Source organism: Tachypleus tridentatus, chromosome 2, assembly GCF_004210375.1.
Source record: "Tachypleus tridentatus isolate NWPU-2018 chromosome 2, ASM421037v1, whole genome shotgun sequence".
NCBI lineage: Eukaryota > Metazoa > Arthropoda > Merostomata > Xiphosura > Limulidae > Tachypleus > Tachypleus tridentatus.
In genome coordinates this window covers 72,433,256-72,450,575 of record NC_134826.1, presented here as the reverse complement: position 1 = coordinate 72,450,575, position 17,320 = coordinate 72,433,256, and the positions used below count along the sequence as shown (strand labels likewise).

The 17,320-nt window shown below is 30.4% G+C and overlaps 1 protein-coding gene across 1 annotated transcript; it reads left to right on the top strand.

Annotated features, from left to right (window-relative positions):
- The first annotated feature begins 311 nt into the window (after nt 1-311).
- LOC143244211 (ran-specific GTPase-activating protein-like) lies at nt 312-16,178 on the top strand. Its single transcript, XM_076488456.1, has 8 exons — nt 312-444; nt 4,085-4,135; nt 5,399-5,449; nt 6,886-6,992; nt 8,027-8,184; nt 10,662-10,790; nt 14,168-14,254; nt 15,656-16,178. The coding sequence occupies exons 1-8, from the start codon at nt 430-432 to the stop codon at nt 15,814-15,816; spliced, it is 759 nt and encodes a 252-aa protein (XP_076344571.1). The 5' UTR covers nt 312-429; the 3' UTR covers nt 15,817-16,178.
- The last annotated feature ends 1,142 nt before the right edge of the window (nt 16,179-17,320 follow it).

The following is a 17,320-nucleotide window of genomic DNA, read 5'->3' as shown; positions in this document are numbered from 1 at the left end:
AAATAAGTATTATAAAAAAAACAACAGATATATCTCAGTCCATGTTAGTAAGTTTCTAGCTTTTTTGCTTAAAAAGAAAAATAGGACTATTTTATACATACAGTGAGAATAATTGCCGAACACCAGTACATGATATACTTTACATGAAGTACAGAGATTTCTATGTATTTCACGTTCACTTTCAATAACGACATAGAAAAAGTGCATAATGATGTTTTTGCTTTTTATACTATATATGTACATTTAATTGTATTGTTTTGAATTTGATTTACATATATATATATATATTAAATTATATTGCATATTCTATCATACAACTACACACATTAGGTGGTGCTTCAAGCTCATATTTTATTGAGGCTGTATGTTCAAGCGGGAAAAGAAAGGGAATAAATCCGAGAAATAAAATCTAACTAATCTTTAAGGACAATGTCTGAGCAGGAGGTAATGTTTTCATAAAATTTTTATTTCGAATTCTAAAAATTGTAGTAAGTTAGTTTTTTTTCAAACATTATTATTGCATGTTGAGTTTTGTTACTGTGGTTTAATCACTAAGTATTCTATACATTTGTGTATTGTTTAAAATGATGCATTTTTGTCATTTTAAGTTAACGATTTGTTTTTGGTAACGCATCGCAGTATAATTTCTAGAAATGCATTAGCTTTGTTTGACTTCCCTTTTTTCATCGACATGTTTGTACAATTGATACTACAGTTTGTACAAACGTAAAAGAATTTTGTTCTGCTACTTTAATTAAACAACTAAAAATATTTGACTATGATGATAAAAACAGTTTCACATATACCTGCAGTGACACATTGAGTCTTATGTCTTGTACTTAGGTTAAGAATGAGTGACGTGCAAGTGTATTGTAGTGTCGAGCAACTTTAACTTGAAGCTGAAGTTTAATAATGTAGCCTGTCTCGTGTGATTTTATCCTTTTTATAAAATGTATTTGAAGAACAAATAAGCAAACTCATTTTAATGGATTTGATTTAAAAAAATTACGGAAACGTAAATGGATTTTTAAGTTGAAATATTCACTACAGTAAATGTTAATAAAACATAGAAATTACTGTTAAAACATATTTTAATTTTAATGTTTGCTGCGTGTATTAAAGAACAAATTATAACAATAAATATGAAGAGTTACTTATATTTTATTTGAAAGATATACCTAAGAAAGAAACTTAAAATAATTTTAGATGAAGGAAAATGAACAGGAATACAGTTTAAATTTGTTTTCCAAGTTAATAAATATATTTTTAAGAAATCAACAGTTACCTGTTTATTAATAAAATGGGAAAATCTTCAAAGTGAGAGATAGCAAAGTTTACACTAGATCTCTTTTGTATAAATCATTTAATATGGATAGTTAGAAATAACACCATGATGTTAGATTAAGATGAAATGTGTTTATAAAATCAACAATTTGTTTTAGTACAATGATAACAGCATCTGATTTAATGTACTTCACGTTGTGACATTAGAGGGACTTAGGTTACAGAAATTTCATCATATAATATACTTCATATATAGATACAGTAATGTTCTTTCAAGCTAAAGATATTAGAGGTATAAAGTAAAAAGAAACATTCTGGCCATTGGAAATCTCGGTTGCACATCTGGCAAATTTACCTGGTTATTCTGTGGTCCTTCAGTTTCAGTGAAATAAGTAGGTTCATAAGATGTTGATTTGGTAAATAGTTAAATAAGAAATAGGTTTTAATACAGAATCATAAAGTGCCAATATTGTATTTTATTTCTTTTATCTGTCCATTTTTGTCACAGAATGAAACTGCATTTGTAGACGTAGTACGAGACTTCAGTTTCTTCCAACACATATTTACCTTTCTTTTCTATAATATGCTGGAATGTTTGCTTTACTTCTTAATATCTCATTTACAAATACTTATTTTGTTTATGTATAGTCCTAGATAAAGTATAAAGCAGTTAATAGGAATATTAATTGTATACATGATCATCAAACCTTGAGGTGTTGTACACATCCCAAGTTTTATGCTTGTATAACAACTAATCTCCATATATTTTTAATCTCTCATTGCAAAATTTGCATGTCAATTCAGTCATCCTACTTCTTACACCACTGCTGTAAAGATACATTTGCAGATAAGTTTAAAAGTGCCACATGTGAACTGACAGAGGTAGGTTATTTAGAAAGATGTCATTTGCAGAAGTTTCAGTGTGTGAATTTGTAAGCTTATGGTAGAAACATAAAATTATTTCTTGTTTTATGTTTAGAATACACATTCACCTTTCCATTTGCTGGAAAATGTTTTTATTTAGAACGAGATTGCCTTGCTGTTTTTGTGGCAGTCAGCTGGGGTTGATCTTAATGCTAGAAAACTGTGTTGCATCTTTGCAACTAAAACTTGAAGGTTCTCAAACATTTGCTAGTACACTCTTAAAAAGTAAGGTTTACTGAGTATCATTACATCCACTTTACATGCACGTGGCTCACCTAAACTAATAAGATTCTGAGAACAGATGATTACTGTAGTCAAGACTGACCGGATAGTTTCACCTACAGCTGGCATTCCAGTTGTGATTGTAATTTGAACTGTTTGGCATATCCAGACTAAGCATCAGGAAATGGGCAAGGCAATTATTGCATTGACTATCTAGCTGAAACCTAAACTAATAAAATTCTGAGAACAGATGATTACTGTAGTCAAGACTGACTGGATAGTTTCACCTACAGCTCTCATTCCAGTTGTGATTGTAATTTGAACTGTTTGGCATATCCAGACTAAGCATCAGGAAATGGGCAAGGCAATTATTGCATTGACTAGCTAGCTGAACTCATGCCATTTATCCTCTGTAGTCCTATTTTGTTCATCCAGGTGTTTGTGGCCTGAATACACTGATGATCATCCCAAATAAGCATCATTTAATTTTTGTGAAATAGTTTCAGGTAATTAAATTCAGTTCTGATGTTCAAAAGTATTTGAAAATAAAATGTTTACATATTTATAATAATAAAAGGATATATCTGTGAGTATAAAAAGAATCTATAAACCTAAAATTTTTGTCACCCATACTAAGTGTGTCCAGAGGGTGTTCATCTGGGTATTATTAGTTATCCATGTGCTTGTGCATGTTCATCTTTTAATTGAGGCAAGCTTGTGAAAAACCTCATAGAAAAGAAGTGGTTACTTATAACTTCTAATATATATGACTGCCAGTGCTGTTTGGTAAATAGTGTGTTCAAACAATGGCTTACAAAAGTATAACCTAAGATTGTTGTTAGTCTATGTACTGAAAGTATAGAATGAAGTATATAAACTACATAAACTACAAAATTTAAAAGAAATATTTCTTAATTTAGAATCTCCATTGATTAAAGAGGTTTGTTACTGGTTTTTTATTAAGTTTAAAATTAAATTGATATTTTTATTCTGAGGACATTTTATTCACTTGGCATTAGGCTAGGTTATCTCACATTATATCTAAAGTTTAGGCTTGTTTATTAATTTTATTAGCTCATACCAACATTCACAATATTTACAAGGTTTTGATGGACTGCTTGCTCCCCTGTGAATAAAATTGTAAGGATCAGACATTAATTGAGCCATAACAAATCATAATAGGCTCTGATAAAATGTAATAATTTATTATATCAAATATAAAAATATTTAATGAGGAGATAAAGTTTGTTGATGATAAATAATTTGCTGTACTTTCTTTACAACATGGTTTCTAGGAAATAAAATTTCTTTGACTGTTCTATGCTAAAAGAGGTTTGGAATTTACATGGTGATCTAGAATATATCAACCTAATAACCTAAATAAAGCTAAGTACATAAACGGTAGTTTATGTAAATGAGATACATGTATAGTTATTAATAATTAATACAAGGAATTAGTTTTGACATAATTATCATTAATTTTAGATTGAATTCCAGTTTTAACCGTGGTAAAATGATCATTATAGCCCTAGTTCTTTATATATATATTTCTCCTTATCTGTCTAAGTTTGGCCAAGATAATTAATTATAAATGTAGTTGACTTGATTTAAATTAATCTTTGTTTTTAATTGTTTTTCACATTTTTATTGACAGATTGTTACAACCACAGATGCACTGCCAAAAGAGAGTGGGCCTACAGACAAGGTATTCTAAAATAGTAATTGTATCAGGTTACAGTTAAAAATCAAAGGTCAAATTATTTATTTTTTAAGCAGTGAAATTGTGAATAGGAAAGTTAAGGGTTTGTTTTCTGACTTTTTTTTTCCTACGAATGTTTTTGGTTTTATATCATTTTAGATTCCATAAGAATGGAAGTGTGTTACTTTTTACCATTGCAAATAATGTTCCAGTTTAGTACTATTATCTTGTAATGACTTATCCAAATGGGCAAATATTTTGTGTACATTTTCTCACCTCAAGTAGACTTTAGTGGTTATATAAATGTATGTACAGTTTCACCTTTCTGTAGCAGTATAATTCATCCACAGATGTTTTCACCTTTCTGTAGCAGTATAATTCATCCACAGATGTTTTCACCTTTCTGTAGCAGTATAATTCATCCACAGATGTTTTCTTTTTCGTGACATTGATTTTGTAGTTACTTTCTTTTGCATGTTAAGGTCTGAGAACTTAACATTTTTCTCCTCGGTTTACATGCTTTAGTTACAGCAGTTTGTGGCAGAGTAGTCTCATTTGGGTTTTCAAAACCTAGAAAATGAGTACAAAATTCTCAGCATCAGAAAAGTCTTGCATCTTAGGAATGGTTCAGCTTCACAATTAAGTTGCGTGAGAGATGGTTGTCAGAATTTTTATGATCTCTTTAACTCAAAATGAAATAAAGCACAGGTGTTTAAAAACCTAGTTTTAGGTTTCAGGCTTGTCAGTTTGTCTGAATTAAATATGCAGGATGATATAAGGAAGTAATAATATATTAGCATTAAAAAAACTGTTAGATGCTTTGTACCCTAATTCTGATGTCACAGCTGAAATCAATTAAAAATTACACATTACCAACCTGATTAAACTCTTGCTCTAACAGCCACTGTTGAGCCAGTTAGTAAGATAGAAATCATTTGGATAATGACAAGTTTGTTGTATCTTGAAGATGCTGGATTTTGGATGATATACATCATCAGCACTTTTTCAGTGTTTTACTGGCATTAAAACTACATTCAATTATTGAAGTTAAATAACCAAGCTACTATTTCTACTAAAGTTTCTTAACTTTCTTTAAAAAGGAGCCATTCAGTTCAGTTATGCATTTATATTGTCACATATTTAGTGACAGGTAACTTAGTATGGTTTTGATAGTTAATTCAATGTTACAATAAAATAATTCTTATTAACACATTATTCAAGAGGTTTAATTACATTCTTGATTCTCTGAGTTAATTTTCCTTTTAATAGGGTACTTTTAATGTTACTACTTCACCAGCAAGGAAGAACAGTGAAGAGAAGGTAACTTATTAATAATTACTTGTCTATATTTAAATTTACTCTAAAAATTCATGTGTGTGAAATTCATTTTTAATATTTTCTGTTGAGAGTAAACCTTATTTTAGAAGGGTTTTTTAGACTTTAAATGACAAATGTAGGTAAGTTTGATTTCACTTAATGTATTGCATTGTGAAGAATAAAAACTGAATCATCTACAAATAATTAATCACGATTCTAACAAATTCTTAAATTTAGAACCAAAAGGAAAAGTTAATACATATTAGAAATGGGTTTGTTTTGGATTTGGCAAGATTAATATGACAGCTTATTGCTTTCCATCTTGGAACTGTTTTTCAGTTCTTGTATCAGAGCTTAGCTTGTTGAAGAAAAAATCAATATTTTAGCTTAAGAATGCAACATTATTATTTTTTTAAAGATCAGAACAGTGTGGAGGAAAACATAGTTAATGAAACTTACTTTGGCTTTAGTTGCATATTTCAAGAGGTTTAACTATAGCTAACTGAAAAACAGTTTGTGAAATCAAGTTAGACCAACATAGAGGTAGAAAATTTCAGTCACACGTCAGTAAGTTCCCTTCTGAGCCAATCAAAATTAATATTGTTCGTGAGATGAATTGCGGCATTTTCGTAGAATAATTATTGGTAAAAAGTGGTTAGATTAGCAAATTTTAACATAAAACAGCCATTGAGTTTTGGTTTGGTAACACTACAATTCCAGCAGTGACTTTTATCATGTTGCTTAGCAACAAAAATATAACCTAATATTGTTGTAAGAATAAAATGAAACATATATACAACAAAAACTGGTAAAATATTTGTTGATTTCTAGATTTAGTCTGTTGATTAAAGTGATTATATATAATTATATAACAGAAAATAACTTAATTCACAAACAATTTAAGTTTTCAGTTGAATGGATATTTTTACTTTACGAATTTTATACACTTGGCTCTAGGCTAAGTGATGTTGAAGTATGTCTTTACTTTTGGCTCATCACATAAACACTCGCTACACTTATAAGGTTTCATGGGGCATACATTCTTCATGGGCCCCTTGCACCACTGCAACTAAAATCGTGATGGGCAGACATTAATCGAAATATTCCATCTGGATAAAAGCATTTTGGCTTTCATAATGACTCCTATTTGGAAAAGTCAAGGGCCGGGTAACATGCATGCACACACACACTAGCTTTTATATGGGTTAGAGATTAGATTCAATCTTCTTAACTGTAAAAGTGGAAGTAGAGATAGAATTATTTACAAAATGAAAGCGTATGTTCTTTGTAAATCAAGGTGTTAATAGTGTAATGTTATTAAACCTTTTATCGTCTATTAAAATTACAACTTTAAAATATGTAGAAAAATAATTTTGTAGCCCACAATCTGCTTAGACTTGATGTGATTGCAGAATCTTTATAATGATGTTTTTGTGTAGGATGAAGACATCCCAGCTAGCCCTGATATTCACTTTGAACCTGTAGTAAAGCTTCCACTTGTGACCCTGAAGACCTTGGAAGAAGAAGAGGAGGAAATTATTAGAATGTTAGTTATTACAAATAAGGACTTGTTAGTAACAAAGTAATATTATAATTGACTGTAGGCTTTAAACTCTTGAAACTGTGCATATAAATTACAGGGGTAATGGGGCAGAAAGTTTTCATTTTGTGTGATCAGTTGTCAGATGTTTTGATGTGTGACATTTTTTGGGAATATTGCATAGTGTCAGCAAACAAACAAACAAAAAATGGCAAAAGAACCTTTGTGTTACACTTTTTACAAATGAATACGAGTTTGTTTAACCCTGTACAGTCACTTTGATTGTAACTAGAACTTTACATTTTGTAACTTGGAATGTAATGAGCACATCTTCATTAAATAGAAGTTTTGAGTATTTGTACATCATTTTTCAATTAAGTATTCTTATTAATGATTTTTTCTAAATTTAGGGAGCCTTTAATGGGTGAAAGGTGATTTATATACAGTGGAACCCCTCTAAACAGCCTCCCCTCAGATTCAGTCACTTCATGAAAGCAGTCATTCAGTCGCAGTCCCTTTTTTGTTTACATAATCCCTAATGATGTACAGTGGAACCCCTCTAATCAGGCCAGTTTGTCTCAGTCCTAAAGGTGGCTGCTTCAGAGGGGTTCCACTGTACAAGAATTTAAAGTGTAACAGTCAGTTCCATTTATTTAGTCGTAGCTTGTAACCTTTTTCGTCTACTTTAATTTTATTGTACTATGAACTTTCATTTAGCAAGTGGAAAGCAATTAATTTCAGAGGTAATTTGTGATAAACAATCAGATTAAATTGTGTGGTACTTATATTGTGGGTTTCCCCAGTGAGTTATCATGAATTATTTTAAGCCTTGTTACTTTGTCAGTTATTAATGTATATTACACAAGGAGGTTTGAGTAAACAAGTGACAGCAAATGAAAGAAAGGGTGGGAGGGGCTTATATGATGGGTTTTATAAACTGACACTTAGAGTTTGATATTATATATTCTTCATTGTCAATATATGTTGATTGTGGCTTCTATTACTTCTTGGTTGTTTTATTTATTGTTTTTTTCATATAGCCGTGCAAAACTGTTCAGGTACGACTCGAAAGAACAACCACCTGAGTGGAAAGAGAGAGGAACTGGAGATGTGAAAATACTGAAATCGTCACTGAATGGCTCATGCCGTATTCTGATGAGGAGAGACAAAACTATGAAAATTTGTGCTAATCACTACAGTAAGAAGTTTTGAAACATTTGTTAGATTAGTGCATCAGTAATAATATACCTGTCATACTTGAATATTTCCAGGTACATGAAAAAAATTCACCTACAGTTATGTGATTTAGATTTGTCTGAAAACTTAACTTCAGCATTAGGTGGTGTTTTTTGTTACTGGAGATTGCTCGATATTTTATAGATGGAAATATGTATAGCAACTGTAATGAAGCCATTATAAATAATTAGAGTAATACAACCACTATAAGTAATAGTTTGAAGATTATATATTAAATTGCTATGTTTGTTACTAAGTTCACGAGTGTAGTTTTTATTTACCCAGGTAGTTTGCTCTGATCAGAAGTTAAGTGTTTGGAGGTTACAAGGGTGAGTGTTAGTAATGTGGTGAACCCCACTCCCAGTAACTGTGGCAATTAAAGATTTCATCTTGTAACTTATCCCATTTTATTTGAACGTAAAGCTGTGCTAAATAGAAGTCTAATCTAGAACAGTTTTGGACTCTTATGAGTCCAGAACAAATTTTGCATTTTTTGAAGTTTTAAAGCAAAAATTTGTTTGAGGAATTTTAATGGCATATTCAGTACTTCGTGTTTTTTCAGGAATGAAACTGTGGTCACACAATATGTCACTAATTTAGCACCTCTCTCTCTCTCTTTTTATTTTCTTAATTCACCCAATCAGCACGTGTTTCGACTTTGATGGGACAAGAAACAGTTAGTTCAAGCAATACTGTCAAGTTATAATCTGTGATGATGAGAAAACCCACTTGTAGAGAAAATTATATATGTAAAAACGGCTGGTATGAGTAGAGAAAGCACTATGTAGAGGAGCGAACAACGTTTCAAACTTTGGTTATTGTCAGGTTTACAAAGAAAGAGGTGACTGACCAATAGTTGACCACGTTTAAATGTGGTCAACTAAGTGTAGGAATGTAGTGTGTGCTTAGATGTTGGATATATTTATTGATATAGGTATAAAGGAGTTCTTTTGTATTGGTTTATTTTGGGCTTGAGTTGTATAAGTAAGGCTTCTTTAATTTTCCATTTATTTATGTTTGTTTTTTTATTTAGTATTTGAGTGTTTTCTATGGTTATGTTGTGTTTATTTGATTTGCAGTGTTCGAAAACGTGTGAAGATTACTCTTTGTGTTCATTGAATGTGGTTTCCATTTTCCTACTTTTTTTCCAATATAGAAGTCATGGCAGTTATCACATTGTATTTTATAAATAATGTTGGTGTTTGTCAGTGTAGTTTTTACTTAGTATGGAGTTTAGTTTTGTCCTAGGTTTTTGAATAAATTTGGTATTAACTGGAATATCATATTTTTTTAATACCAGATTTATTCAAAAACCAGGCACTTTTTTTTTTTTTTGAACCTTGCGATGACCAAAGAAAGTCGAAATGTTGTTTGCTTCTCTACATAGTGCTTCCTCTATCTATACCAGCCATTTTTACACATATAATACTGTCAAGTGGTTGTTGATATAATGTGATTGTTAGCATTCACATTGCTGTGAAAGTAAATAAATATACATTACTTGGTACAAACAGTAGTGAAGTTAGACAAACATGGCTCTTAAACTTAAGTGCTTGTCAGTTGTATCACGTATATTCTTAAAATAGTAATTCAATAGTATTTTGAAAACAAGTCTACAATTGTAATGACATGTCCTTTGATCCCTGACCACAGGAAAACTGTAATGATAGAGATAAGATCTTGCATATGGGTAACATACTTATTGACTACAAGACACATTCTTGAACGACTAAAAGGAAATGCTTACTATCTGATTGTGGTGCCCCCTAGAAACATGAGAATAAAATCACTCTCAAAGCTCATGATTGTATCTTAATTTGTTCATCAAAGTCAGGTTACTGCAATGTACTGTAATTCTTTTTACAAAGTCCTTAAAAAAAAATGGAAGTTTCTGTAACATTCTGGCAGTTAATTTGTTATATATTAGGGTGGTTTTGGGGAATACTGCTTGATTTGTGTTATGACTTTTTAAGTATTTGTTGAACTTTATCCAGGCTTATTAGTGTAGTCTTAAAATAATTGTTTACAGCATATCAAAATCAAAATTTTGTGTAGAAAGCGATGATATTTTAAACTAAATTATGTATTTGTACCAATACTCGTAATTTTGTGTGGGTACGTATATGTTACCAAAGCTTACATATAAAAAGTTTGATTACAGCATTTATATTTTTTAAACTGATTTTGATTATGATGTTCATAGTTTTCTCAACAGTATTTAATTATATAATGTTATTAATACAGTTTTCATGGTGAGTCTGATTGCAGTATTTATAGTTTTAAGGGTGTGTTTTATGTAATTCTTTGAAAAATTTCAAAGCTGCTGTGACTTTTTTTTAAAAAACTGAGTTTTGTACAATTGTTCCTTTTATTCAGAAGTTAATTAGGCAAATATTTAATCTGTGCCTAAGAGTTGTAAAATACATTTTTCCATTTCAGTCCAACCTTACATGGCACTGAAACCCAACTGTGGAAGTGACAGAGCATGGGTGTGGAGCACACCTGCTGACTTTGCAGATGAAGAAACAAAACCAGAACTTTTAGCTATTCGATTTGCGACTGCGGAAAGTAAGCTTTCCTCACTTCTTTCTATGTGCTTTTATTTTCTTGTAGGAAATTTGTAAGATCTCAATGGCATTAAAAAAAACAAACAAACTTATGACATGCAATTAAGACCTTTTGATGTATGAATAAATAGCATTAAACATAAGGTAGATTTCATCTTTAATTCACTGTTAAGTGTTCTTCTAAGTGTTACCTTGTTGGAAGTTTTACTGAGGGTTGATTATTGTATTTTTAAATAATTTTGGTTGTGTGGGTCATCAAGATATGTGATAACCAGCTGTTATAAGGTTGTGATGGAATGGAATGTATGTTTATCATTTCACAGACAGCAATGTTACTGAAGATTGATCCTTTTGGAAAGTGTGCAAGAACCACTTCTAGCACAAAATGTCCAAACACTCACACCACAAAACTATGTTCAAATTGTACATTTAGAATTTCCAAGATGGGTGTATTTTGCCTTTGACATATTTGTGTGTTAAAGATTTGAAATGTGTTAAAAAGAACTGATTATTTCAAAAATGTCTGGTTATTTCATATCTGTATTTTTCATTTGATTTTCAAAAACCATAATTATATAAAGTAATTTATGAGTAACTTTGTGTTTATTTATTATATAACAAAAATACACATTACTTAGTACTTGATGTGATGTGTAAGGTTGTATAGCTTGGGCAGGATTTGTTGGCAGGTGATGTTTATAAGAGAAAGTATAATGTCAAAACATGTTTACATCAAAATGTGTATGATAATGTATACTGTCAGTAAATTTCAGGTTAAGTTTAAAAAAAAAAAATGAAATGAATGTTAATTGACAGTAACTAATAGTGTTGCATGTAAGGGTTTCTGAGGCTATAGCACTGCTTGTTGCCCAAGAATGTTTGTAGAAACAGTTGAACTTGCACCAGTAAATAATCGAATACTTTATGTTTACCTATCTTTAAATTAATCCATTGGATATCTAGTTTATCATAAAAACAAGGAAGTAGGGACAGGAAAGAATAAAGACAAAAGATCATTAATTGTATCTCGACAGGATTAAAGTAATAGTTCAGATATTGTTTTGAATTTGTTGATTTTCAGTGTAGCACTTGAATTCAAGGTTGTAACTTTTGTGAAGAGTGTATATTACATATGTTTACATATTACTACTATTTAGGAATAAATTATTAAGGGACCATTTTCAAAAATTGAAAGAGATGAACAGGGGGCCACTGTATTTGATTCAGTACATGAGCGACATCTTAGCAAAATAAAAATATATGTGGTTCTTATTTTATATTTTAGCTTCTTAATATCAGTAATTTTAGTTTCTAATTTATATAAAACAACAGGCTTAGTATTTTGACATCAGAAACATCTGATTTAAACAGTGCTATATTCAACATATACCATATGACTCACTACAATCTTATATTTGTGTTCCTTTAACATTTCCTTTTAAATTAAGAATCTAACTCGTATATAGTGTTAAAGTTTTAATTATTATTTATAGTTTGATTCCAAACTTATTGACATACATTGATAAATTAGTAGATGAATAAAATTTTGAATACAAATCAACAAACAAGATAACATGGCCTTCCGTTACCTATCACAAAAGGGTTAATTAAACGCATTCACTACTTGGTATTAATGAACTATATATCTGGATCTGTGGGTAGTTTTTTTAATGTATTCTATAGATGTTGAAATACAAGTTTACAGCATGTAGGGTTGGCAACAGGAAGCTTTGTGCATGTACGGACATCACAGAATATTACTGACCCACAAGAAATGTGTGTTTTTAAAAAGTATTACATTATCAAATGTTTCATGTAGTAATTGTAAGTGTTAAAATATGTAATGTTGGTTACATTATAATAACATCATGTGTGTGAATTAAAATTTAATAATTGATTATTACTATTGTAAACAAATGGATGAACTGCATTTATATGCATTGTGGTTAAATTTCAATAAGTTGACAACAGTATGTGATTAATCAAACTGTGACAGTTGAAGTACAGTCTGACTTATTTTTATTAACATGCATGCCATTTTTCCGCTGAAACGCGGATTTCCGCGGTTTTCAAACAGCCAACGATCACCCACAAGATTCGTGTAAATTCGAGGAGAAAATATGAGCGATTTGGGGGCCGGGTAGGTGGTTTTTGAGGAGAAATCATATTTTTTCAATGTTTATTGCAGAAACAAAAAATTGACCGCCATCTTGGAGGCAGTCTCGTCGCAGGTCTCGTTGTCTGGTATCGTGTGCATACCAGATGATAAAATATTCTCTATGCTCCAAAGAAACAACAGCGATTGAAATGTTTAAAAGCATTTCTGCAGCATAGCAGAAGTTGATATCAGTGACTGAAAAACATTTTATTATTATCTGCAGCATACAGTGCCAGTGGTTTATTTTAAAGCATATCATTAATTTTATTTTGAAGCAATGTCAAAGCTTTCCTTGATTTGCTGTTTCAGTTTGTATTGTGAAAGAATGAAAAATATACTGATATTGAGGTACCAGTAATTTACTGACAAGATTATATAGATGAACAATTTGAATTGTAGGTAGTCATGATTAGTCAAAAGAGTAATTTTATGTGATTTGAAAATTGTATGGAATATATGCAGCAGAGAAGTAGTTATTGGCAATGACTGTAAAACATTTAATTGGCAGCATACCAGTAGTTGATGATGATGATGTTATTGATGACAAAAAGGATAATAATGAAATGATTTGTATTTGAAATATTTACTGAGTTATTTTGGCTTTATTAACTCATATTACTAATATATTTTGATTTAGAAAAAAATTAAACTGAATAAATAGCAAATAAACAATCTTAAATTTCATTTATTTACTTTTTATTTTATTTGTTAATTTTAGATATTTTGATATATCTTCTAAAAAATGAATGCAAATTAAAAGAATAAATCAATCTGCTAAAAACTGTAAATGAAAGGCATGCCCCCGGACCCCCCTAGTCAGGCGCGGCTGTGGCGCCTCTGGCGCCAGGCTATATACCTTTTCTTCTTTTTTTCATAAATGTCATTGGCATGCCTGTATTAAACAACTAATGTTTTCAAATTTCAATGATATGTAATAGATTTAATAAAATAGTCAAGGAGCAGTATTACTAGTTCAGGAAAAGATCTGACAAACATTTGGGAATTTGATACTGTCCAAGATATGGGAACTGTGACTGATTGTATAAATCATTTTGCACAAAAGTAAACTAGAAGATACTGTTGACATTTACTTAAAAATAGTGGTCGTGCCTCATCATACATAGAATACAGAAATCTGATTCTCTTAGTCACTTATTTAATTAGAAGCAATTTAAACAGTACAAAAAATAATAATTTTTCCTCTTTTTTTTATGTTGTAGATGCTCAGAAATTTAAAACTGCATTTGAGGAAGCTAGAAAGTGGACCATAGATCATTTAGTTTCAGATGAAGAAACGGAGATAAAAGGTTGTGTAATGTTTAGCTTAAGGTTGATAGTACATTGTGAATAATGGGATATGTTAAAGTAATTGTTATTAAAATGTACTATAAAAACTAAGCACTTTTTTATTATTAATTACGATGTTTCACTTGAAAGGTAGGAGTGTAATGTAGATATGTGTGATTCCTTGATCTCTGTACCTAGACTGTTTTGTTGTTTTAGTGTTGATAGATTGTGAAACTTGCTTTGTTTTCAGGATTCTTCAAAGTTACAAAATTTTTACACAACTAAAAAATGTAGAATATAAATTATGGGTACCTCAAGTCTTATTTTTGGTAGCTTTAAAGTAAATTTGAATATTAGTGGTAACATTTGTTCATATTTTAAGTATTGAGAATATCCCCAACATTAGGTTGTGATTAAAACAGATTAAAGTTGGTAACTCATATCTTCTCCCACATTCTTGGATTTCAAGAATGTTAATTTGTTTAGGCTTCCAGAAAATTTTGTTCATGAAGTAAAGTAATATAGAGAGATATTTCTGCTTAATTACAAAATATTATCCCGATTTAATTAGGACCTACTTTAATGTGGATTAATGTTTTCTACTTTATTATGATCTTGTTTTCCATATCACTAAATGTGCTAGCCATTTCACCTGAGGGGACCTTATAAAGTAATGGTCAATATTTGTTTTTAATGATAAAAGAGTAGCCCAAAAGTTGGTCAGTTGTTTTCACTAGTTACCTTCCATCTCTATGCTAAATTAGGGACAGCTACAGCTAGTGCAGATAGCCCTCAAACAACCTTGTGAGAAATTAAAAACACATAAATGGTCTTGTATATAAACCAAATTGTTGATCTCTTACAAAGTTAACTGTTTTAAAGATGGATCATAAACCAACAAAAAACACTTGGAAATAAGACTTAAGAAAAGGTGTGGAACACTAATCAAATGATATGGATGATGGTACAAATATTGATTCAAAGATAACTTTTCATATTTTTACTTCTAGAATAATGTAAAATTTTAAGAAAATGTAATTTTAAACTGTCTTAAAATTTTTCAATTTAATAATTCCTGTATCCTTTATCACTTGACAACAATACATTCTTTGCATTTAGAAGTTTGTTTTATTTTGTTTTACTAAAAGTAAATCACATTTTTTGTTGTTTTTTTTAATAATGTAAGGTTTTTACTTGTGAGGATATAAATGGTTATTGTTTACTCTTGGTATTTATTGGGTTAAAAATTGTATTTAACTTAATCATCATCTTTTTCAATGAACTTGTAGTGGAATTGTGTGGTTGTTAAAATATCATGTATTTTAAGATAAATGACAATTATGTTTTTGAATGAATGATAAACCAAACTTTTTATAAATAATAAAAAATTACTGATATAAATGTTGTATTTATTATTTTAGATGAAAAGCAGTTGGCTGCAAATGGAGAGTCGGATGAGGTGACTGAAAAATTCGAAGAATTGAAAGTTGAAGAGGATGCATTGATACCTGGCCAACGAAGCAGTACAACAGAGAAGTCGAATTATACATCGGAAAATGCTGCAGAAGACCAGAAGAGATGAAACTAATCATTTCACCATTCTGTTTATACATAACTTCAAGTACGACAGGACACACTTAATAATAAGGTTTCTGCCATTTTTGGCATTCAGGGACCAGTTTTTACATCTCCCTTCATACTACTCCAAAGCCAGGACAACTCATATTAATGTTATCATGCAGTGTTTCGTCTCAGCTTGCTTTGAGTGTAATGTATAAGAACTTCTGTAAATTTGTTTCTTTCCTTTTTTAAGGGTATTTAGTGTTACTTGTATTTAGAATTGGAAATGATAATAAATTCCACTCTGAATTTGTCAAGAAAAACAGTTATTCCTTTAATTTTTTCTGATGTGGTGAATAAAAACAAATGTAGTGATTGGTCAAATTCTGGTTACATGTCGTTTATTACATCCTGTAGTGCACGTGATGTTTATTTTGTTCCAGATGATTATTGTAAACTGTTCATGAAACAGGAGTTTTCAACTGTAGAATTAAATATTAATAAAATGTCAGAGAAATTTGGGTTAATGAAATCGTGACTAGTGACATCTTGTTATTAGTATTTTTCTGTTTGGTCAGGTGTGTGACTGACTGTTTAGTGGTAACATTAACCATGGATTCTCAAATTTAGTTTAAATTGCTTCAAAATCGCATTTTGTACTTTGAAGTTGCATGACAGACATGATGGTCAAATCCCACTGTGGGAAGGACAGTTGCTACATGAATTCAGTGTTACTACGAGTAGAACCTTGAGGGTTTATAGTGAAGGGGTGGTGTAGATGTTGACGGGGGAGAACGTTAAATACCTCGGTGCTAGCAATTTTATCTTGGGAGAGCTATCAAATTCCTGGAACTCACAAAAGGTGTTCATGGCTCCACGTTTTATCTGAGAATGAGCTTTTAAGCTTCGAAACCTGCATCTTCTAAAATAGTTAGTGGTCATAGGTCTTGAATATGGTCGTATTAGATAATATATAATTTTTCTCCCTATCCTGGTGAGTATTGACATATCGTAGTGAGCTCCCTTAACCTATAATAATGAAGACATTATTAATCAGTTTTCGTTAAATACTAATTTTTACATCTGTTTTATATAGAAATAACAAGGAATTTATTTATAACTATGCAGTTATTTTAAGGGAAAAAGTTGAAATAAACTTTGGCTCAGATAAATGTTACATACGCTTTCGGGCTTAAATTATACCAATATGGAAGATAGCATGGAGAAATCTAAGCAAGTGCATTCAAAGCAATGAAGTAAGCAAAATACAATAAACCAAGAATTTCACTGATCATTCAAATAATGATGGATGACAAGTATTTGTATTATTTAAAAAAAAAATATCAAGGCAAGTAAGTCAAAATGGCAACATTAAGAAAAAAGACAGCAGTCGGTTATTGTGGAGGACATGTCTCGTGGTTTTAATAACATTAAAGTATGTAAGGAAATTAAAAAAATTTTCCTAGTGTTAGTTTCTGACATTAAGAGGTTAAAGAAATACTAATGTATTTTTTAAAATCAAGAAC

Bases quoted from the DNA above. Each gene is read 5' to 3' on its own strand.
- LOC143244211 (XM_076488456.1), top strand. The intron at 4,136-5,398 runs GTATTCTAAAAT...TCCTTTTAATAG, and splicing joins AGAGTGGGCCTACAGACAAG to GGTACTTTTAATGTTACTAC. The intron at 5,450-6,885 runs GTAACTTATTAA...GTTTTTGTGTAG, and splicing joins GGAAGAACAGTGAAGAGAAG to GATGAAGACATCCCAGCTAG.